At 41.0% G+C, this 23,568-nt stretch overlaps 7 protein-coding genes across 7 annotated transcripts; 4 read left to right on the top strand and 3 right to left on the bottom strand.

The window, feature by feature from the left end:
• Positions 1 to 264: 264 nt before the first annotated feature.
• Positions 265 to 796, bottom strand: LOC120515101 (histone H2A-like). The gene has a single exon (XM_039735829.1). It carries the CDS (start codon positions 700 to 702, stop codon positions 316 to 318), a length of 387 nt encoding a protein of 128 aa, XP_039591763.1. The 5' UTR covers positions 703 to 796; the 3' UTR covers positions 265 to 315.
• Positions 797 to 1,560: 764 nt separating this feature from the next.
• On the top strand, positions 1,561 to 1,994 carry LOC120514822 (histone H2B 5-like). The gene has a single exon (XM_039735410.1). It carries the CDS (start codon positions 1,572 to 1,574, stop codon positions 1,947 to 1,949), a length of 378 nt encoding a protein of 125 aa, XP_039591344.1. The 5' UTR covers positions 1,561 to 1,571; the 3' UTR covers positions 1,950 to 1,994.
• A 527-nt stretch (positions 1,995 to 2,521) lies between these two features.
• On the bottom strand, positions 2,522 to 2,896 carry LOC120514188 (histone H4). The gene has a single exon (XM_039734402.1). It carries the CDS (start codon positions 2,879 to 2,881, stop codon positions 2,570 to 2,572), a length of 312 nt encoding a protein of 103 aa, XP_039590336.1. The 5' UTR covers positions 2,882 to 2,896; the 3' UTR covers positions 2,522 to 2,569.
• Positions 2,897 to 13,620: 10,724 nt separating this feature from the next.
• Positions 13,621 to 14,024, top strand: LOC120543528 (histone H4). The gene has a single exon (XM_039776629.1). It carries the CDS (start codon positions 13,661 to 13,663, stop codon positions 13,970 to 13,972), a length of 312 nt encoding a protein of 103 aa, XP_039632563.1. The 5' UTR covers positions 13,621 to 13,660; the 3' UTR covers positions 13,973 to 14,024.
• A 1,579-nt stretch (positions 14,025 to 15,603) lies between these two features.
• Positions 15,604 to 16,032, bottom strand: LOC120543521 (histone H2B 5-like). The gene has a single exon (XM_039776621.1). It carries the CDS (start codon positions 16,030 to 16,032, stop codon positions 15,649 to 15,651), a length of 384 nt encoding a protein of 127 aa, XP_039632555.1. The 3' UTR covers positions 15,604 to 15,648.
• A 1,005-nt stretch (positions 16,033 to 17,037) lies between these two features.
• LOC120543519 (histone H2A-like) lies at positions 17,038 to 17,518 on the top strand. Its single transcript, XM_039776619.1, has one exon. It carries the CDS (start codon positions 17,081 to 17,083, stop codon positions 17,465 to 17,467), a length of 387 nt encoding a protein of 128 aa, XP_039632553.1. The 5' UTR covers positions 17,038 to 17,080; the 3' UTR covers positions 17,468 to 17,518.
• A 2,972-nt stretch (positions 17,519 to 20,490) lies between these two features.
• On the top strand, positions 20,491 to 21,180 carry LOC120543514 (histone H1-like). Its single transcript, XM_039776613.1, has one exon. It carries the CDS (start codon positions 20,533 to 20,535, stop codon positions 21,127 to 21,129), a length of 597 nt encoding a protein of 198 aa, XP_039632547.1. The 5' UTR covers positions 20,491 to 20,532; the 3' UTR covers positions 21,130 to 21,180.
• The last annotated feature ends 2,388 nt before the right edge of the window (positions 21,181 to 23,568 follow it).

Raw genomic sequence — 23,568 nt, 5'->3', positions numbered from 1 at the left:
GCAGTACAATCAGAGCCCACACAATCATCGCTTATCAACTATTAATGCAGCTTTTTCTGCGCATTCATCAAGGCTCCGGAAAACATTTGTCCCCAAAAGCTGTAAATGGGAGTTGTACAGTATAAGGCAGGTACCTACTTGCTAAAGAAACCCTTTAAATAAAGCAATATATAATACCAGTGATTACAATATACAGCCTATTAAAAAAAAAAGTTCTGAAAGACCAAGAAACAATCTGAATGGAAAAGGCTCCAGTCTGAACAGATGGGTGGCTCTGAAAAGAGCCGTTGGTGTTAATGAACGAGTCGCCCTCATCTACTTGCTCTTAGCTGGTTTCTCGGTCTTCTTGGGCAGAAGCACGGCCTGAATGTTGGGCAGCACACCACCCTGAGCGATGGTCACGCCACCTAACAACTTATTGAGCTCCTCATCGTTACGCACAGCCAGCTGAAGATGGCGAGGAATGATTCTGGTTTTCTTGTTATCGCGGGCAGCATTCCCGGCCAACTCAAGAATTTCAGCGGTCAGATACTCGAGCACGGCAGCCAAGTAAACGGGAGCACCAGCGCCCACCCGCTCAGCATAGTTGCCTTTCCGCAGGAGCCTGTGAACACGGCCGACAGGGAACTGCAAACCAGCTCGAGAGGATCGAGTCTTAGCCTTAGCACGTGCCTTACCGCCAGTCTTCCCTCTTCCAGACATCTTGAGATGCACACAGTAATTACTTACAACAGAATGGTGGCAGTAGCCAACGCTGCGCTTTTATTAAGGCTTCCTTTGGGCGCGACGAGCTGAACAAACGGACTGCTGATTTGCATTTGCTCTTACGTCATTTGGTTGCGCCTCCAGTGCAAAAATAACATCTCAGTTCAAAGAGTACATCGTGCCCTTTTTATTGTTTTGATCGTACCTGTGCTCTACATATGTACATACACATTTTCTTTAACACCTTATAATGTGGATTTTATTGAAATGATATATTTTAATTTTATATGTATAAATGATAAAATATGTATTGTTCAAGGCGGTATACAGAGAAACATAACACACGAAGGGCTGCATACACATTGCCTTACAGTATTCTACACTTACGTAGTCTCCACGTGAACGATTTTCGCGATTTCCTACATTGTAAGGCACAAAAATCGTTGTTCCAAATGCCAGGAGTCCCATTCGTGTACGAGTTATTGACCCTTTTCCCTTCATCTCTATTCATTTTATGCGTCGCGATTACGTTTAAGTTACGTTGTTTCGTCTTACAACATGTATTGTTACCTGCCACGATTGACGTAAAGCTGAAAGGGATGTTTAAAGGTTAAAGAAAAGAAAAAAAATGAAAGAACAAACTTAACATGTACTTTTTCAAACACGGAGCCCAGTAGAAAAATGCGCGCGAATTTTGACTCATTCATAACTTAACGGTCGTGTCTGACATGAAGGAAACAGCGGCTCGTATGTCGTCGGTGGCCACGCCTTAACTCTGCGGCGCTTGTGATTTGCATGACCGCCTTTAAAATGAGGAACCTGGGAAGTTGCGCTTTTTAGTTTCTCATCGCTACATTTTAACAGCAATGCCTGAGCCGAAAGCCGCTCCTGCTCCTAAGAAGGGCTCTAAGAAAGCCGTTTCTAAGAGTCAGGCGAAGGGGGGAAAGAAACGCAGAAAATCCAGGAAGGAAAGTTATTCCATCTATGTGTACAAGGTACTGAAGCAAGTTCATCCCGATACGGGCATTTCTTCAAAGGCAATGGGAATCATGAATTCGTTTGTGAACGACATCTTCGAGCGCATTGCCGGAGAGTCTTCTCGGTTGGCGCATTATAACAAGCGCTCCACTATTTCTTCCCGGGAGATCCAAACTGCTGTGAGGCTCCTGTTACCTGGAGAGTTGGCAAAGCATGCTGTGTCCGAGGGCACCAAAGCAGTTACTAAGTATACCAGTTCCAAGTAAACTGCCTGATTTCTGCTTAAAACCAACGGCTCTTTTCAGAGCCACCCACCTCTTTCTCAAAAGAGCTCCGTCAGCCTGTACAGAATTGTGAGGTTTGATAGAATGTATATTTCTCCCTACGCTTCAGCATGCTTTTCCTGTGCCTGCTGGTTTACATTGTCTAGCCCTCAACCAGTCACTTATTGTAAAACAGCGGACGAATACAAATTGGTTAGTAAAATCGATAGTTGCCAAAACGTCGCAGAGTAGGAATGGTTAGTAGGCAGGATAAATTGACACAAGGACTGGGTCGAAGGCGGTAGAAAAAGATCGCGATTGTCCCCAAGTACAAGAAATTGGACAAAACGCTGCTAAAATGAAACAAATTATCGGGGGTTGAGGTTTCCCTAGCAATTAAGACGTCTAAAATGGCCGGGGCTGCTACAAACCAACTGAATAGCTCGCAAAGTATCAACTTCTTTCGATACCAGAACCTTTACTAAGTAGTGTAACTCAATTCTTACTACTGTGGAAAGGACCTCGCCTACTATTTCACAATAGCAGAAGGAAAGCTCTCCAAATAGAAAACGTGGGCGGCTCTGAAAAGAGCCTTTGGATTACTTTTAAATCTCAATTATTGCTTAACCTCCGAAGCCATACAGAGTACGACCCTGCCTCTTCAAAGCGTATACCACGTCCATGGCAGTGACAGTTTTTCTCTTGGCATGCTCAGTATAGGTGACAGCATCCCGAATGACATTCTCCAAGAACACTTTCAACACTCCACGGGTTTCTTCATAGATCAACCCAGAAATTCGCTTCACTCCACCTCTACGAGCCAAACGACGGATAGCAGGCTTTGTAATACCTTGAATGTTATCTCGCAGAACTTTACGGTGACGCTTTGCGCCACCCTTACCAAGTCCCTTTCCACCTTTACCACGACCAGACATTATTAGCTTGTTGGGTTGTAGACTTTAGGTAAATAATACGATAACGCACGGATCCTCACCTGATATAAGTGAAACGACGACCTGCTCGAACACAGCACAGGAAATGTTTGCGCGGGCTTTCGGGAAATCACGCTTTGAATTTTTCTCTTTCGCTGCCGAGCACAAGTCTCACGAACAAAGAAGCTAGCCCGCCATATGGAATCGAATTTGAGTGAGAGTTATAGAAGCTTTTAAATGAGTGATACACTTAGGCTTTCTAGAACTTTACTTCTTTTACTGGTTCAACTCCTTGGTGTAAATAGTAACTCGCACCCTTTCATTCATGTGGGAAAACGGTGCGTTTGGTTGTACGTTTGGAAAATAATAATAAAAATGCCCGAAAGCATATTCTTATATATCCATGTCCACTCCGTGTGCCGTTTTAAATTACATAAACAAAGATTTTTATGCACAACTTAATTCAAAATACAATCAAGTCTTGTTTGATTATTCTGAGACTAGATTTCCATGATTTTTTCTCATTATTACTATGCATTTCATATTTATTTTGCCCTCTTTTGCTGGAGCCTTTCCCAGCAATTATCATGCACAAGGCAGGAACAATATAATACAATACAATACAATTTTTTTGTATAGCCCAAAATCACACAAGAAGTGCTGTAATTGGATTGAACAGGCCCTGCCTCTTGACAGCCCTCCAGCCTTGACTCTCTAAGAAGACAAGGAAAAACTACCCAAAAAAAGTGGAAGACACCTTTGGAAAGGCAGTTGAAAGAGAGACCCCTTTCTAGGTTGGTTAGGTGTGTAGTGGTTGTCAAAAAGAAGGGGTCAATACAATACAATACAGAGAACAGAACAGAAGTAATCCTCAATACAGTATAAAATAAAAATTGGTTAGTAACAAATTATAACGATCTTGTTACTTATGTTTTAGTGCTAATGACTAACAACAGAGATGCAGTCTGTACAGTTAATCAGCAGCTCTAGTCAGGATTTGCTAAACTGAAGTCGTGAGTCTTCAGCCGTGATTTGAAAGCTGAGACCGAAGGGCATCTCTAATAATAGCAGGCAGACCACTCCACAGTTTGGGGGCCCTGTAACTAAAACCTCGACCTCCCACTGTTATTTTATTAATTCTTGGAATCATAAGCAGACCAGCATCTTGAGATCTTAATGTGCACTCTGGTTTGTAAGTCATGATAAGTTCAGACAAGTAAGCTGGACCTTGGCCATTTAAGGCTTTATATGTTAAAAGGAGGATTTTGAAATCTGCCCTAAACTTAACCGGGAGCCAGTGTAAGGATTTAAGAACTGGAGTTATGTGTTCATATTATCTTTTTCTTCTAATAATTCTTGCAGCAGCATTTTGGATTAACTGGAGGCTGTATAAAGAACTGTTTGAACATCCAGTGAACACCACATTACAGTAGTCAATCCTACTAGAAATAAAGGCATGAATTAATTTCTCAGAATCCTGTTTATTTAGAAAGTGCCTTAATTTCCCAACATTTTTAAGATGGAAGAAACATGATTTAGACAACTTTGTAATGTGAACTTTAAATGGCATTCTAGAGTCAAAGATAACTCCTAGATTGTGGGCTGATTCAGTAAAATTAATGGGGATTCCAACTGAGTTAAATGAAGACAAATATTGTTGTTATCAGCGTCACTCCCTCCAATAATTAACATCTCTGTTTTATCGGTATTTAAAGATAAGTAGTTCTCATCCATCCATGCCTTTAATTCACTAACACAACTAATTAAAGACAACATTGGAGAAACTTCCTTGATCTAAATGAAAGGTATAAATGGGTAAATAGATGTCATCTGCATACAAGTGAATATTAACATTATGTTCCCTAAGCATAGATCCCAGTGGAAGTTTGTAAAGTGAAAACAGTAAAGGTCCCAGTACTGAGCCCTGCGGGACACCATATCTCACTTGTGTGTAATGATGGAGTACTGTCAGCACATTTCTGTGCATATTGGAATTGATTTGATAAATAAGAACTAAACCAAGTGAGCACAGTGCTTGTAAGCCCAACATCATTTTCTACCCTGTGCAGTAAAACAGAATGGTCAATGGTGTCAAATGTTGCAATTAAGTCTTACAACATAACGACAGTGGAGTTTCCTTTATCAGATGATATCAGAGTGTTGTTTACAACCCATGTTAGAGAAATTCCAGTCTGGTTTCTGTCATAGTACAGAAATGTCACTAATAAATTGTAATGCATAAGGTGTGACTGAAGCTGATTGGCAAATACTTTTTCTAGTATTTTAGAGGGAAAGGCTAAATTTGAAGTAGGTCTATAATGATTAAGTATGTGTGGGTCTGACTTTTTAAGTAATGGTTTAATGACTGACACTTTTAGTACTTCAGGTACTGTGCCATGCAATAATGAACTATTGATAATGTTTAGAATTGGCGCTGCATGAAAATCCATTGCACTTTTTACTAGTTTTGTTGGCACTGGATCTAGGAAACAAGTAGTGGGTTTCATTTTAGAAATTAAAGTTAAGACTTCCTGCAAAATTACAGGATTATAATTACTAAAGTGTTGAATGCAATGTGAGACAGGGCCTACCAAGCTAGTATGTGGTTTGTACTGTGATACTGAGATCTGGGATCTTATATTTTTAATTTTCTCTTTGAAGAAGTTCATGAAGTCTGTACTGCTAATATCTGTGGGTATTTTGCATTGTAGATCTGAATTACCATTTGTTAATTTAGCCCATGTTCTAAACAGTACCCGAGGATTTGTATTATTGCTATCTGTTATTGTAAAATAGTATTCTGTGCGAGGTTTAAAGAGTGCTTTTTTATATTTTTTAACACTCTCTGTCCATGCAATTTGAAAGACATGTAGCTTTGTTGTTCTCAGTCTGTGCTCCAGTTTTCGACACTCTAATTTAAGAGCTTGAATGTTTTCATTAAACCAGGGAGAGTTTCTATCTGCTTTGATCACTTTTGTTTTATAGGGAGCCACTGCGTCCAGAGCATGTCTCAAGGTCACATTATAATGTGATGTTAGCTGATCTAAATTTTTTTTCACATTTACATTTGATGTTAACTGATCAAAATGGTTCTCCACAATCACACTCGACTTACTCAAAGTATCTAGTGAAAAGTCAAGCAAAATGACACCTTTTATCGGCTAACTAAAAAGATTACAATATGTAAGCTTTCGAGGCAACTCAGGCCCCTTTTCAGGCAAGATGTAACACTGAAACTGGAATTCCCTGTGTTTATATACACACTAGGACAAGAAACAACATTGGTAAATTTTTAAGTGAGGAATCTTAAATGTAAAAAATTAATAGATTCCTTCAGGCTAGTGTTCATTTAACACGAGAGAAGAACAATATATGGTCAAGATCTTTAGATCTTGCAGTTGTTTATCCCAGTCTGTAGGGTCTGAGCAAAATAATGGAGCGCCTTATATGTTTGGGGTGGAAGCTGTCACTTCTTAGGTAGGTCTGTCTGTCTGTTGGTTTGTGAAAAACAGAAGTTACAAGAGTGTTGTCTTTCAGTTGAACGCTGGTGTCAAGGAAGATGACTTCTGTTTTTGAGTAATTCAGCTTCAGCTTTATGTTGGGGTGAAAAGAATTATATTCATTATGAAAATGGAGGAGGTCCTTCTCACTGGCAGTCCAGATTATGAAGATGTCATTAATGTAACAGAGATACAACATTGGTTTTAAGATGCACATTGACATGAAATCTTCCTCCAATTTTGGGGGGTTAGGTTTGCAGAGTGAGGTGCCAACCGACAGCCCTTTGCAATCCCCATTTGTTGCATGTAGAAATCTTGTCCAAAAGAGAATAAATTATGTGTCAAAGTGAATTTTATCATTTCTGTTACTGACTTTGTGGGTAAATCATGTTGTCTGAGATACGCTTCACATGCCAATTTGCCATTATCAAAAAATCTATAAATTCTGAAGTAGAATTACAATCTAGATGTCGCACTGTCTTTGTTTTAAAATGTGAGTGTGTTGACAAGGGCAGGACTAAATCAAATGTAATTAAGTAGTAATCGGAAATAACTTCATTTAATGGAATAATATTTAAATTTTGAAATTCAACTTTATAAGTTATAAATAAATCTAATGTGTTGTTATGATTATGAGTTGGACCTTTGAAAATCTGACAAAATCTTACTGAATTTAATAAATAAGTAAAACATTTGCTAAAAGTGTCATTTTCCACATGTGTACATTAAAATCCCCCATCAATACTACAAGATCATAATTTATAGTCAAATCAGATTAAAAGGTGCTAAATTCAGTCATGAACAATGAATATGGCCCTGGTGGTCTGTAGACTACAACACCTGGGCCATCATGTATAGAACCTGCTCGCATTCGGGAGCGTGCATAAACTAGGCTTCATAAAACATGAATTTGGGATTGAAATTGCCTTAAAACTTACAGGAAGTTTCAACCATCCTTATGTCCGACACTGAATTTTTTCATTTTAGCATTTTATCTACTTCAGGCTGCAGGACAATCAAGTTAATAGAAAATCCCATTTCACTGCATTTCAGTGACACATCAGTCACATTCTGATGTCTGTCCATCCATCCATCCATCCGTCCATCCATCCATCCATCCATTCATCCGTCCATCCATCCATCCATCACATTTTCTAAACCTTGTTGTTAAAACATGAAAGGTACCAGGGATTGTGTGATTTCTTCATGATGTTCTTTGTAATATCAGGTCAAATTCAACATACAACTCCCAGTGGCCAGCTATGGGTCGTCTAAATTGGTGTATAAAACAGTCATCCTCACGAAAAAAGAAGCAAATACTATTAATTATATTAAATTGGCAGATAACATTTTGTTTTTAGGTTTGTCTGTCTGCATATTTAAATTGTGGCAAAATAAGGACATTTTTAAGAAGTTATAAACTATATGCATAGCTTACCTTTCGAGAATAATCCCTACCCCATTTCTCCTCTCATCCACACCATATCATATCAGCTAACTCTCTTCCCTTACCAGTCATACAGCCATCATTCAAAGTTCCTACCATCAGTTCCACTCTCATTACCTTAATCCTGTCCTTCTGCCTCAGGACACATCTCCCCCCTCTTCTTCTCTTTCTTCGGCCAACAGTAGCCCAATTTCCGCAAGCACCCTGTTGTCTAACAGTTCTGGTGGGGGCCGTTGTTAACCCGGGCCTTGACCGATCCGGTATGGATATTTGTATCGTTATCCACATATTGATATAGCAAAAGTTTACACAGGATGCCCTTTCTCACATAACCCTCCCCATTTTTCCGGGCTTGGGACTTGCACAAAGAAACACACTGGTTTGTACATCCCCTGTTGCTGGGTTTTAATAAACACACAATTTTTACAAATTAATAAGCAATCCATTCCAGTGTTTTTTTACTCGGTTCCCATTGGTAGGGACTGTCTTCAGGATAATGAGCAGAGAGAGGGGTAGGGGGCGGCTTAAAACTTTCAAGTAGTTCTTTCATTGCATCATTAGGCACAACAGAAAATGGAATGTTGAAACCAACCATGGCATTTACAAATTCCTTGCAACCACGCGGCCTCCGATGCTCAGGAATTATATGAGCTGCTGTAAGATTACCTACAAAATCCATTATTTTGGAACCGACCAAAGCTTTACCTTCTAACAGCTGCAGCTCTCCACGGTTATTCCAAAAAGCGAAATTGGGATTGATAGACATTTTATGCAAAACAAGTTCAACATTTTGCTTTGCACTTCTCAAAACCTTTTACCAAACTCGGTCCTCAGACACGTTAACTGTTCTGTAACATAAGTGTCAGATTGTTAGTTTCTTTATCTACCTTTTTAACTAATGTTAGAATTCGTTGCAAGATAGAAGTGTAAAACTTCACCTTCTTGTCAGCCCCTAAATCACAGCACAGGACGTTTCTCATTTTCTTGTCCAGTTCAGTTTCGGTGGTGCTCAAGAGATCATTTGGATTAGCTCTCTTTTGCTGTAAAAGAGACATTTGATGCTGCTATACAAAATACAGTTTCTAAGCATTTTCCATGTTTATGCTCTAGAAGCTAATAAACTGGATATTAAGGCATCAGTGACACTTAAAAGAGCCCCCAAAAAGCCTCCTTTCAGGTTCAAAATAGCTTTCTTCTTTTATAAGGATAGTTTGCTGTCACTTATTTTTCTGGCAGATGTTTTATGCTTCTTCAATTGTTTAACCTTCTTGGCTGAAAGAGGTACAGTGCATCCGGAAAGTATTCACAGCACATCACTTTTTCCACATTTTGTTATGTTACAGCCTTATTCCAAAATGGATTCAATTCATTTTTTTCCTCAGAATTCTACACACAACATCCCATAATGACAACGTGAAAAAAGTTTACTTGAGGTTTTTGCAAAAATTAAAAAAAACTGAGAAATCACAGTCTTTCTGGATGCATTGTATATTGCCTTTTAAAGTATCTCAGGCTATTTTGGACAAAGCTTTAATTAAATCTTCAGAAAACTCGTTTATAACATATTTACGGCTACGCTTCATAGTAAAGTCTTCAACTGAATTCTACTCTCCAAATGTTTTAATCGACATTCCTCTGCAAATGTCAACAATTCTGGCACAACCAGTCAAAGCCAGTTAGTTTTCCCTCCTACAGTGCACTCTAATCCTGTATTCGGCTGTGAGTGCTACAGTAATACAAACTGAGCTGAATTAACAATTAAAACAATTGTGCGCATTGCAGCACTTTCAGGATCAAAGCATGTGCATTTGCCAAAATGGAATTTATCCATTCCTTTCTTTTCTTATTTTACTGTTACTGCAACTCCCTATATGTTCTTTTTCAGTGAAATCCATCTAGAGATCTAATGATACGGGAAACAACTACAGTTCATCAGGGATTGTGTGAGCAGGATTTTATGCCACCAGCCCTGGGAGTAAGTCAGGATCAAACATTTTATGTATGGGTGGAATGTGAGCGGCTCAGAAATGATGTAATAAAAAAAAAGTTACATTAAAACATCTATTTAATTTGAAGAAAAATAAAAAAAAACTTCACTAATTGTGGGTGAACTTTTTTTTGGACAAAAGAGAGCAAAGTAAATATAAAATGTATAGTAATCATGAGAAAACATCTTGGAAATCTAGTCTCAGAATTACTATGGAATCGTACTAGGGCCACGGAGAAAAAAACAATATGGACACAGTAAAGAAAAAAAACAAACTAAATGTCGAGAATTAAGTCAACATGTTGACTTTATTCTCGACATTTCCACTTTATTCTCGCCATTTACGTCGAGATTAAAGTCGACATGTTGACTTTATTCTCGACATTTCCATTTCATTCTTGCCATTCATATCGAGATTAAAGTCGACATTTCCACTTTATTCTCAACATTTCCATTTTATTCTCGCCATTCACGTCGAGATTAAAGTCGACATTTCCACTTTATTCTTGTAGTTTATTGTCAGTAGAATGTCGCACACTAAACTTCATCTTAAAATGAATGTTTAATTTACTAGTTTTTCTCAAACCCCATCATAAGTTAATGTAGCACATTAAATGCTTTGTGTTAAGTGTTCCCTGACCCAGTTGTTAATCGTTACGCGCTTCTTATCCTGACTTCCTCTTGCACAGAGGAGGCACTGGCAGCGATCGCCGCACATTGACTTCGTGATAATCCTGCTCTATGAACATTCAGAATACTAAGATAAATACTTGATATCTTTTTCATGATGAACTGCATTAAAGCATGTATTAAATATGGGTGGCAGGGGGCACGGTGGCGTGGCTGTAGTGCTGCTCCCTTGCATTAAGGGGTCCCCAGGTCTACGTTCAGTATAGAGAACGTTATGGCAGGTGTGATGAGACTCCAAAAAACTGGATATGTGAATGGGTATTATGGCGTTATTTCAGTGCCACTATTCTGAGCGCACGTAAAAAAATATTGCAAGTGCAAGTGTTGCATTTTGAGGAGAAATTTATTTTGAGCGTACAAAAGCTGAATTTGAGTGAACAAAATTCATTGCTGCGTGCAAAAAATGTATTTCAGTGTTTGCGCTTATCCATATACACACACACAATAGCACCCCCTCTCGCTCAGTTTTTTCATTTGCGCTTGCTCGCAATGTGTTGCTTGCGCTCACAACATTCTCTGCTGCAAGCGCTCAACTCTCTGTACACCGTTATAAGTGTGCCACAAAACCAACCAATCACAGACTTGGTTTCAAAAATTCTGATTGGCTCTTACGTTCTCCAATCAGCTCGCTAGCTGCTGCATTCCGGAAACAGTCCGAAATGTAGCTAAATCCAGCTAAACTCAATTAAACCCCAATTTGCGGATAATATCTTTAATTATTTTATTTTAAAATATATTATTTGTTAAGACTATCGTTGGTGTAGTATAATGTAGTTGCATACTGTGGTGTAGTATTATTGGAGCCATTATTTGATTCTGCCATCTCTTCTTTGGCTGCAGAGTAAATCAAAACTCCCTCTATCTGCAAGAAGCGAGGCTGAGTGGACAGTGTTTCCGGTGTCCGGAATGCAGCAGCTTGCGAGCTGATTGGAGACCGTAAGAGCCAATCAGAATTTTTAAAACCAAGTCTGTGATTGGTTGGTTTTGTGGCACACTTATAACGGTGTACAAAGAGTTGAGCGCTCGCAGCAGAGAATGTTGTGAGCGCAAGCAACACATTGCGAGCAAACGCAAATGAAAAACTGAGCGAAAACTGGTGCTATTGTGTGTGTATATGGATAAGCGCAAACACTGAAATACATTTTTTGCACGCAGCAATGAATTTTGTTCACTCAAATTCAGCTTTTGTACGCTCAAAATAAATTTCTCTTCAAAATGCAACACTTGCACTTGCAATATTTTTTTACGTGTGCTCAGAATAGTGGCACTGAAATAACGCCATAGGGTATCGCACAGGTTTAATTGAAGTATTGTGTAAATGTTGGAATCGTGATCTGGTAGTCTGACACATGAACACACAATTCAATGGATGTTCTTCTGAGCACGCTTTCTTTATTGCATGCGTGCTGTCTCTATCTGACGTACCAAACCTCTAGTTCCTATCCTTACCTTTACTTTCTCCACATAACCAATCACCACACGATAAACCCATCCATCCATCCATTTTCTAACCTGCTGAATCCGAATACAGGGTCACGGGGGTCTGCTGGAGCCAATCCCAGCCAACACAGGGCACAAGGCAGGAACCAATCCTGGGCAGGGTGCCAACCCACCGCAGGACACACACAAACACACACACCAAGCACACACTAGGGCCAATTCAGAATCGCCAATCCACCTAACCTGCATGTCTTTGGATTGTGGGAGGAAACCGGAGCGCCCGGAGGAAACCCACGCAAACACGGGGAGAACATGCAAACTCCACGCAGGGAGGACCCGGGAAGCGAACCCGGGTCTCCTGACTGCGAGGCAGCAGCGCTACCACTGCGCCACCGTGCCGCCCCACACGATAAACGTCTTTGTGAAATTAAAACTAGTTATAAACTTAGACCTCAGATTTTTTAGAACTTAAAAAAAAAAAAAACTTCGTTATAATTATGCCATCCATTCAGGGTTGCGCCCATCCCAGCAAGCATCGTGTGCGAGGCAGGAGCAAATCCTGAATGGGGCGCCAGCACATTACAGGGTGAATACGAGCAACACATACAATAGCAGGGTTAATATAACATAACAAAACCCCGCATCCTACACGACTTTGAAACGAAACTGAAGCACGCCGAGTAAACTCACCAGAAAAACATGCAAACTCAAGGCAGGGAACACCCGGGACCCCCTTGTTGTGAGGCAGAAGTGCAACCACCACACCACCGTGCCCCCGAATGCCTTAATACATTTCATCATGAAAATGATATCAAGTTTTTATCTTAGCATTCTAAATGTTCAGAGAGCAGGGAAATCATGAAGTGAATGTATTCTGTGCGGCGATCGCTGCCTTCGCATCCTTTTAGTGCAAGAGGAAATCAGTTTAAGATGCGTGTACCGATTAACATGGGTCGAGGAACACTTAACACACAGCATTTAATGGGCTACTTAATTTATAACGGGGTTTGAGAAAATATAGTAAATTAAAAATTCATTTTAAGATGAAGTTTAGTTTGCGACATTCTACTGACAAACGCTACGAGAATAAAGTGGAAATGTCGACTTTAATCTCAAGATAAATGTCGAGAATAAAGTGGAAATGTCGAGAATAAAGTCAACATGTCGACTTTAATCTCGACGTTTTCTTTTTTTTTCACCGTGGCCCTAATACGCTTCAGTACAGAATAATCAAACAAAACTTGATTGTATTTTGAATTAACTTGTGCATAAAAATCTTTGTTTATGTAACTTAAAACGGCACACAGAGTGGACAGCGATATATAAGAATATAGGCTACTTTCAGGCTTTTTTTATTATTATTTTCTCAACAGAAAACAACCAAACGCACCGTTTTCTCACATGAATGAAAGGATGCGAGGTACTATTTACACCAAAGAGTAGCACCAGAAAAGAAGTAAGGTTCTGGAAAGCCTAAGTGTATCACTCAATTAGCTGCTTCTATAAACTCTCACTCAAATTCGATTCCATATGGCGGGCTAGCGTCTTTGTTCATGAGACTTGTGCTCGGATACAAAGAGAAAATTCAAAGCGCGATTTCCTGAAAGCCCGCGCAAACATTTCCAGTGCTGCGTTCGAGTAGGTCGTCGTTGTACTCATATCAGGCGAAGACCCGCACATTCTGCTGTTAATTAGCTGAAGTTTAGAACGAGGTAAATATGTCTGGTCGTGGTAAAGGTGGAAAGGGACTTGGCAAGGGTGGCGCAAAGCGTCATCGTAAAGTTCTGCGAGATAACATTCAAGGTATTACAAAGCCTGCTATCCGTCGTTTGGCTCGGAGAGGTGGAGTGAAGCGAATTTCTGGGTTGATCTATGAAGAAACCCGTGGAGTGCTGAAAGTGTTCTTGGAGAATGTCATTCGGGATGCTGTCACCTATACTGAGCATGCCAAGAGAAAAACTGTCACTGCCATGGATGTGGTATACGCTTTGAAGAGGCAGGGTCGTACTCTGTATGGCTTCGGAGGTTAAGCAATAATTGAGATTTAAAAGAAATAATCCAAAGGCTCTTTTCAGAGCCGCCCACGTTTTCTATTTGGAGAGCTTTCCTTCTGCTATTGTGAAATAGTAGGCGAGGTCCTTTCCACAGTAGTAAGAATGGAGTACTTGGCAAAATGTGTTCCCGTTACCGATTGAAACGGATACTTTAAGAGCTATTCAGTTGCTTTGTAACAGTCAAGGCCCCTTTGGTGGTTCTTTCATTGCTAGAGCTAGTGATGTGTCGTTCGCGAACGAGCCGGCTCTAAGAACCGATGCTTTGAAGCGAACGAGAGGAGCCGATGCCCGTCGAGCAGAGCCGAACCTTCAGCCGCTCCTGCTCCGCTGCAAATCCATTCGGTTGGGACGGGACTTTATTTATATGGGCGCACAGAACATTTGCTCATAATGCCGGCTCGTTCACAAACGACACATCGGACTAGGATCGTACCACTATGTGAAAGGGGCAGATGCTCCGAAGTCAGCGAGTGTTGGTACAGGCCAGGTACACTGTACCTGTCGATGCGACAGACGAGGAGCCAGATTTAAATGCAAGCGCATCGTGAAGAAATGAGTGAAAGCCGAAAAGCAGCAGCATCTGGCTGCAAAACTAAGTGCAGAATTTGTAATATGAAAATATCCGTTAGAGCAGCAGGGTCAACAACAAACCTGCACAGACATAGGCTATAAGATCCACCCACCCATCCGTGCAACTGGAGGAGAGCGTGCCCTCTCTCCTGCCATCCACTGTCTTACCGAAAACTGCAGGTATAACACGGTCTTCAGTTCAAACCAAAATAAGCACATTTATTTCAAAACAAATGACGCCAGACAAACAAAGAAGTGCCGATGAGGAGCTGGCTAAAATGATAGCTAGCGACTTTCAACCATTTTCCATTGTGGAGGACATTGGATTTACAACTTTTGTACAGGCCTTAAACCCCATGTATGTTCCTGGCCTAAAACTTTTATTCAAAGAGTCATATTGTTGTTGAGATTGGCCTTTGTTTGTTTAAGTTGTGTTAAGTTGTTCATCTTATTTTTAATTTAATTTTGAATAATAGTAACGGTGCATTTTTTGTAATGGAAAAAATGCATAAAAATAGGTAATGTCTGAAAACAATGAATAAGAAATTGCTTATACACAAACCATTCATAATTGCTTAATTAGGCTAAAATATAAGCATCCAAGTGATACTAAACGAAGAGCCATTTGGGAGCCGATCCAAAACAGGCGAAGCTTTGAAAAGAGCCGGAGTTCCCATCACTAGCTAGAGCAACTCTCTTCCCCTCCCCGATTAAGTTCCATTTTAGCAGCGTTTGTTCCCATTTCTTGTACTTGGAGAAATCCTAATCAGTTTCACCCCCTATAATTTCCTGCCTTCTAACCATTCCTACTCTGCGGTGTTTTGGCTGACTCGATTTTACATACCAATTTTGTACTCGTCCGCTGTAACATAGGACAGACTTATTGCCATAAACGGGATTGTGGTTCCGAGTCGCTATAAAATGTAAAGCAGCGGGCGCAGGAAAAGCATGCCAAAGCGTGTGGGGGAGGGAGATATTTAATGCATCAACCTCACAATTCTGTACAGGCTAAATTGAGCTCTTTTGAGAAAATGTGGGTGGCTCCGAAAAGAGCCGTTGGTTTTAAGCAGAAATCGGGCAGTTTACTTAGAGCTGGTATACTTAGTAACTGCTTTGGTGCCCTCGGACACAGCGTGCTTGGCCAACTCTCCAGGTAACAGGAGCCTCACAGCAGTTTGGATCTCCCGGGAAGAAATAGTGGAGCGCTTGTTATAATGAGCCAACCGAGAAGACTCTCCGGCAATGCGCTCGAAGATGTCGTTCACAAACGAATTCATGATTCCCATTGCCTTTGAAGAAATGCCCGTATCGGGATGAACTTGCTTCAGTACCTTGTACACATAGATGGAATAACTTTCCTTCCTGGACTTTCTGCGTTTCTTTCCTCCCTTCGCCTGGCTCTTAGAAACGGCTTTCTTAGAGCCCTTCTTAGGAGCAGGAGCAGGAGCAGCTTTAGGTTCAGGCATTGCTATTAGACCGTAGCGATGAAAAACTGAATAGCGCAACTTCCCGGGTTCCTCATTTTAAAGGCAGGCATGCAAATCGCAAGCGCCGCAGAGTTAAGGCGTGGCCACCAACAACATACGAGCCGCTGTTTCCTTCATTTCAGACACGACCGTTAAGTTATGAATGAGTCAAAATTCGCGCGCACTTTTCTATTGGGCTATGTGTTTTAAAAACTACATGTTAAGTTTGTTCTTTCTAATTTTTTTTCTTTTCTATAACCTTTCAGTATCCCTGTCATCTTTACGGCAATCGTGGCAGGTAACAATATATGGTATAAGCCCATCAGAAGAGACGAAACAAAGTAACTTGAACGTAATCGCGAGGCATATTATTAGTAGAGATGAAGGGAAAAGGGTCAATAGCTCGGTAATCCGTACGCGAATGGGGTTCTTGGCAATTGGAACAACGATTTTGTGCTTACTAATGTAGGAAACTAAACCTTTTTTAAACTAAAGTAATATGTGCCCTCTTTTACCGTTTCAACAATAGTTCTGTAGCTCTACTCATCTATTTATTTTAGCGCCCTGATATATCGTTCACGTGGGGACTACGTAAGTGCAGAATAAGGCAATGTGCATACAGCCCTTCGTGCGTTATGTTTCTCTGTATACCGCCTTGAACAATACATATTTTATCATTTATATATATATATATATAAAATTAAAATAATCGGTTCAATAAAATCCACATTATGAGAGATATAAGGTGTTAAAGAAAATATGTGTGTGTACATATGTAGAACACAGGAAGGATCAAAACAATAAAAAGGCACGATGTATTCTTTGATCGGAGATGTAATTTTTGCACTGGAGGCGTCGTCCAAAGGGGAAGGACAGTCGTGCCCTGGACCGACCCCCCCCACCACCACCACCACCAAATGACGTAAAAGCAAATGCAAATGAGCGGTCCGTTTGTTCAGATCGTCGCGCCCGAAGGAAGCCTTAATAAAAGCGCAACGTTGGCTACTGCGACCATTCCGTTGTAAGTAATTACTGTGTACAAGTCAAGATGTCTGGAAGAGGAAAGACTGGCGGTAAGGCACGTGCTAAGGCTAAGACTCGCTCTTCTCGAGCTGGTTTGCAGTTCCCTGTCGGCCGTGTTCACAGGCTCCTACGGAAAGGCAACTATGCTGAGCGGGTGGGCGCTGGTGCTCCCGTTTACTTGGCTGCCGTGCTCGAGTACCTGACCGCTGAAATTCTCGAGTTGGCCGGGAATGCTGCCCGTGATAACAAGAAAACCAGAATCATCCCTCGCCATCTTCAGCTGGCTGTGCGTAACGATGAGGAGCTCAATAAGTTGTTAGGTGGCGTGACCATCGCTCAGGGTGGTGTGCTGCCCAACATTCAGGCCGTGCTTCTGCCCAAGAAGACCGAGAAACCAGCTAAGAGCAAGTAGATGAGGGCGACTCGTTCATTAACACCAACGGCTCTTTTCAGAGCCACCCATCTGTTCAGACTGGAGCCTTTTCCATTAGATTGTTTCTTGGTCTTTCAGAACTTTTTTTTTTTAATAGGCTGTATATTGTAATCACTAGTATTTTATTTTATATTACTTGATCTAAAGGGTTTCTTTAGCAAGTAGGGACTTGCCTTGTACTCCCATTTGTTTCAAGAATAAATCCATCTGTTTGTGCTGATTCTTCTGCACAACACTGCTTTTTCTAGAGAGACATGGCTCACATTTATTTATTATTTTTGTGTCAGATTTTCAATACCAACACCGATATTTTTTAAAAAAGCATAGGAATTTGTTTTCAAATGATCATATTCTTTAGAATGGCTACCATTAATCGGCCAGTCTGTATTTAAATGAACTAATATCACAACACAGTATTAAGTTCTCCATAACAAATGTATTACGAAAATTAATAGAATGAACATGGCATGTCATTTTCTAACCTGCTTACTCCAGACCAGGATTATGCGAGGGTGCTAGAGCCGATCCCAGCTACCATAGGGTACAAGGCAGGAGCAAACTCTGGACAGGATGCCCATCCATTACAGGGCAAACACACAAAGCACACTCTATGGCCAAGTTAGCTTTGCTAGTTCACCTAATCTACACATCCTTGGGCTGTGAGATGAAATTTACACAGCCATAGGGACAACATGCAAACTCCACGCAGGAAGGACCTGGGTAGCAAAGAAGGAAAATACATTAATTAAGATAATACTAATATTTATGTCTTCGTAAAGATTTGGTTATTCACTAATGTACTTAAACTGATCCCCTTCTAACACAAAAAAAATAAAATTCCCACATTTGCATCTTCTATTATATTCTGCCCTTCTGTTTCACTGAGAAAGATTTTGCCGTATTAGCTTAACATTTAGTTAAGTTTCAAATTTTTATTTAGATCAAATAATGCTGACATTTTTACACTTTATCCTATTTTGTCTCTGCAGTTGCAAGGCAGGAACAATCCCTGGACAGGGCGAGAGGCCATCACAGAGTGAACACACACACACCAAATCAGGGAAGCAGGACAGCTTGTGCTTATCCCAGCAGCCTTGGGTGACAAGGCACGAACAAGTCTTGGACTGGGTTCCAGTCCATTGCAGGGTAAACACCGACATTCTCCCAGTCAGTAAACCAATTTAACCTCTCAAATTAACTGAAACGGCACGCCTTTGCACTGTGAGAGGAAACCGGAGGACCCATGAAGAAATTGAGAGAAATTGAAAACTCTGGTTGTGGAACAAGAACAATTAGGGCCAAAACTTCCAGAAAACGTCTTCTCTGCCCTTGCATATACGGTTCCTCTGTATTACGAGACCAGTCCACCATGCCATTAATGTGAATCCACAAGTTTTTGTAGCTTTGTAGCACCCCCTCATACACTTCCTGAATAGTGCTCTGGTCGTTCAGCCTCTTTGATGCAACCAACGTCAATAAACTGTTCCTTGGTTTTGTTGATGTCAAGTCAAAAACAATCCTCTTTGCCTGATGAAACATGAACTGGTCTTACATGTATAGTCTGAGGTGTCCACTGGGAAGAGATAAGAACACAGGACTGTTCCTTGTGCGGCTCCACTGATGCTCTCATCCGCATCAGTGACACTGTTCCTCGTTGTCACAAACTGTATTCTGTCGGACAGATAATCCATTTTCCAGCACCAAGATTTCCCATGTGTACAATTGAAACAAATGTTAGTTTCACATTGTTTTCTTTTTTCCCTTTAACTGTATTTCAGAGGAGCAATACAATGTTCAGTATTGCAAAACAACACCTGCTACTTTATATTCGTATATTCTATTCATGCAATAATCCCATGCCGAACTGCGAGAGTGTGGAGCAGTACAGTGATATATAATTCTACGGTACATGGTTCAAATGTTGCTCCAAACACAGTCAGTACAGAGGTCACACAAGTCCTTCATGTCTTATTAATTTTTTGGTCCTAGTTTTCAGGCTGTCCCTGCATGTCAATCTGAGTGTGGCTTACAACTGAGTATCTTCTGGCAAAGTTTCTATTATCATCTTATGCTTGAAGCTCCAGGACACAGCCTCTGTCTTTAGTTTCTCCATAACCGTCAAGTTGCACTAAAGGTGGTAAGAACACTGAAGTTTAGATTATAATTGATCTCCAAGGTAATTGGATTATGTGACTGTCTTCAATCCCATCTTTACACTTTCTTATCTTAAATTAAAACAGATGGACCAATCTATCTATCTATCTATCTACCTATCTATCTTCTATGGAAAAGCTGAACATGGAAGCAGGGATTGAAATGAATTTAGTCATCTAAACTTTGGAGATGTCTTTCAAATGCAATTTTCATTTTCAGTAATCACAGCTAAATTATGGTTATCTGTAGCTGACTGGATCCGTCTAAAGATAGAATTTTCTATGGGCTATTTTATTATCAGAAGTGTAATACGGTTTTATTCCCAGGGGTTTTGAAAGGAAGTTATTTTTCTTTACAAGTGTCTGAAATAAGCCTGACAAAAATTAGGTAAACTACTCTTGTTGGTGTGTTAATTTGATCTTGTAGAGACCTCGGATTTTAAATGGATTTCTGGATAAATTACATAAACACTTCTCGACATCAATATTCGATCTGTCTATTTTCAATCCAGCGCGCTTCCAGTTTGAAAGAACGTGCAGTCACCGAGTATTCGAAAGGAAATCATTGTTTGTCTTGTAAAGAGTGACAGCTCGTCCTTTACGCGGTGCCTTTTCTCCTTCTGACCGTTTAGCGGTACCTTCTTTTTAAATGATAGCACCAGATCTGGTAACAACATGTTTCCCTCGACATCTCGTGGTCTCAGGGTTGATCTTTCCGATTTTTTCCTCCTAAATTAGGGATTTTGTGAAAACCGAAAGCACACTCGTCAGGTCTCTTGTTACGTGAAACGCGCTGCTTGAGTCTGCACGGTTCTCACCAGTCTAATATGAGCGGCTGAGACGCGTCTCACTGGAGACTTTTACAGAGAAATCCAAGTGTGTTTGTTTGAAATGGCAGAAACCGCGCCAGCAGCACCCGCTCCGGCTAAAGCGCCAAAGAAGAAAGCGAGCTCGAAGCCCAAAAAGACCGGCCCTAGCGTCTCTGATTTGATCGTCAAGGCTGTGTCGGCTTCAAAAGAGCGTCACGGGCTCTCGTTGGCTGGGCTCAAGAAGGCTCTTGTCGCCGGTGGCTACGATGTGGAGAAGAATAACGCCCGCGTGAAACTGTCCGTAAAAAGCCTTGTGAGTAAAGGCTCTCTCGTGCAGACAAAAGGTACCGGGGCTTCCGGATCCTTTAAAATCAATAAGAAACAGTCAGAACCCAAGGTGAAGTCCACCAAGAAAAAGGCGACACCGAAAAAGAAGCCAGCGGCGAAAAAGCCCGCTGCCGCCAAGAAAGTGAAGAAACCGGCAGCGAAGAAACCCGCGGCAGCCAAGAAAACTGCTAAGAAGCCTGCAGCAGCAAAGAAAGCCACCAAGAGCCCTAAGAAAGCGAAGCCGGCTGCAAAGCCCAAAAAGGCTGTTAAGAGCCCGAAGAAGGCCAAAGCAGCAAAGCCTAAGGTGGCCAAAGCGAAGACTGTAAAGAAGGCAGCACCCAAAAAGAAGTGATCCGTTTGCATGGCCCGATAGTTATACACAAACGGCTCTTTTAAGAGCCCCCCACACTTTCGAGAAGAGCAGACCCATTTCTAATGCGTTTTAAGGGCTGATGGCGTTTTTGCCGTTCCTGCGAAATGGCTGTGGCTTTTTTTTTTTTTAGGGTTTGGTTATTCATTTGCACTGGCGTGGAGACGGCAGGTTCCAGTGTTTCAAATAGTTGCATGCATACAGTTTACGTAAAACGCCCGGAATGCGCATTAAGGCAAGGAGGGTGGATGGAGTGGTTCCCCTCTACACTAAAAGCAGGGCGTATCTCTTACTTGGGGAGTATTTATACACGCATCTTCTAATCTTGTGCAATGTGACAATGGCAAGTTTACCGTAGGGCACATTAAGAGGACTTTGTCTCTTAGTAAAGAACTTGTGGTGGCTCTTAAAAGAGCCTTTGTTGTTTATGGACTTCTGTAAGTAGATGTTCATACTTAAGCGCGTTCTCCACGAATGCGGCGAGCCAGCTGGATGTCCTTCGGCATTATGGTCACCCTCTTGGCGTGGATGGCACACAAGTTGGTGTCTTCGAACAGACCGACCAAGTACGCCTCACTGGCCTCCTGTAGAGCCATGACGGCGGAGCTCTGGAAACGGAGATCAGTCTTGAAATCCTGAGCGATTTCTCTTACCAATCTCTGGAAGGGCAGCTTGCGGATGAGCAACTCAGTGGACTTCTGGTAGCGACGAATCTCTCTCAGAGCTACAGTGCCGGGCCTGTAACGGTGAGGCTTCTTCACGCCACCGGTAGCAGGAGCGCTCTTACGAGCCGCTTTAGTGGCGAGCTGTTTTCGGGGAGCTTTACCTCCAGTAGATTTACGGGCTGTCTGCTTCGTTCTTGCCATTTCGACAACTTAACACAATTACGCACTCTATAGGAACAGAAGATGAATAGAGAAACACTTGCACGAAGCGCTTTATATTTAGACCCTCTCGTCTTCTGATTGGGTGAAACGTATGGGGCCGGGTTCTCTTTAGGCTCTGCCCAGAAGTCTCCTTTCGATGGTCCATTTTAAAAGCTCGGCGCGCATTTTGAACGGTGCTTTTGTTTCCGTCTCTTCATCTTTTAACGGCTTCTGCTGTCAGCTCTCCTTAGAAAGCCAGCGTAGTAAACGCCTTTTACTCGCCTTTATCACTGTGATGTTTCCTTGCCAGTCAACCTTAGTTGGAATGTCTTCCCATACATTTTGTTACGGATATAACGCATTCAAAGAGCGCAGTCGAGAGAGAGAAAGTGAACACAATTGAGTACAGTTGTTAGATTAGTAATAATTTCTGAATATGAATTTAGGAAAGATCTTTGGAAAGGAATGTGGAAAAGATTCAGAAATACGCAAAGTACACAGTGTTCTCCTATAATGCTGGAGCATGGAAAAGGCGCTATATGAATAAAATGTATGATTAAGCAAAGGACTATCTGAAGCTTAAATCAATGTTGTATTAAAAAAAAGAATGTGTTTGAAACTTTTTCTTCTTAATCCTTTCACATTACGGGTACTAGAAACTATTTTCAACATCACTTTCAATAAGGGGAAGAACATCCATCCATTTTTCAAACCCTCTTAATAAGGGCAGGGTTTAGCCATAGGCTGGAGCCTATCCCAGCAGTCATCAGGCACAAGTCAGGAAAAACACCTGGGGCCTCAGGTACAGACCCTGGTCACACTCGGGATCGTGCATATAATGGGCTTTATAAAACATGAACTTGGGATTGAAATTGCCTACAGAAGTTACAGAAGGTTTCAACCATCTTTATGTCCTACATGAACTTTTTTGATTTTGGCATTTTAGTGACTCCAGGCTGTAGGACGATGAAGTTAATCGAAAATCTAATTTCACTGCATTTCAATGACACATCAGTCATATTCTGATGTCTGTCCATCCATCCATCCTAGGGTTGCCAGATTAGAAAATTAGAAATTTGGGACACTCTTAAAAATCTCTCTCTATATTACACACCCAGACCAATATTACATTGTCCCTGAAAGGTCAGTATGGGACAGGGTTGTTAATACCTGAAGGGGGCCTGCGGTTGTGTGATTTCTTCATGATGTACTTTGTAATATCAGCTCAGTTTCAACAAACAACTCCAAGTGGGCAGCTGTAGGACTTCTAAATTGGTGTATAAAATAGTCATCCTCGTGAAAAATGAAACAAATCCCTTTAATAATATTCAATTGACATATAACATTGTGTTTTTAAGCGTGCTTGTCTGCATATTTAATTGTGGCAAAATAAGGACTTTCTTATTTTTTAGAATTTAGGAAATGTACACACAGCATAGCATTTGGGTACAACTCAGTTAACAGAGTTCAGAGTTAGCGAGTTTTCTGTTATGTATTTCCTTCATCAAAGAGACAGATATCACGTTTGTTTTTAAAATATTTATTAAGAAGGATA

The sequence above is a fragment of the Polypterus senegalus genome, chromosome 14, assembly GCF_016835505.1.
Source record: "Polypterus senegalus isolate Bchr_013 chromosome 14, ASM1683550v1, whole genome shotgun sequence".
NCBI lineage: Eukaryota > Metazoa > Chordata > Cladistia > Polypteriformes > Polypteridae > Polypterus > Polypterus senegalus.
The sequence above is the reverse complement of the archived record's forward strand: the minus strand, read 5'-3'. Positions and strand labels throughout refer to the sequence as shown.

What these genes read in the sequence shown, in the direction of transcription:
- LOC120515101 (XM_039735829.1), bottom strand. Translation starts at nt 702, where the DNA reads ATGTCTGGAAGAGGGAAGACTGGCGGTAAGGCACGTGCTAAGGCTAAG.
- LOC120514822 (XM_039735410.1), top strand. Translation starts at nt 1,572, where the DNA reads ATGCCTGAGCCGAAAGCCGCTCCTGCTCCTAAGAAGGGCTCTAAGAAA.
- LOC120514188 (XM_039734402.1), bottom strand. Translation starts at nt 2,881, where the DNA reads ATGTCTGGTCGTGGTAAAGGTGGAAAGGGACTTGGTAAGGGTGGCGCA.
- LOC120543528 (XM_039776629.1), top strand. Translation starts at nt 13,661, where the DNA reads ATGTCTGGTCGTGGTAAAGGTGGAAAGGGACTTGGCAAGGGTGGCGCA.
- LOC120543521 (XM_039776621.1), bottom strand. Translation starts at nt 16,032, where the DNA reads ATGCCTGAACCTAAAGCTGCTCCTGCTCCTGCTCCTAAGAAGGGCTCT.
- LOC120543519 (XM_039776619.1), top strand. Translation starts at nt 17,081, where the DNA reads ATGTCTGGAAGAGGAAAGACTGGCGGTAAGGCACGTGCTAAGGCTAAG.
- LOC120543514 (XM_039776613.1), top strand. Translation starts at nt 20,533, where the DNA reads ATGGCAGAAACCGCGCCAGCAGCACCCGCTCCGGCTAAAGCGCCAAAG.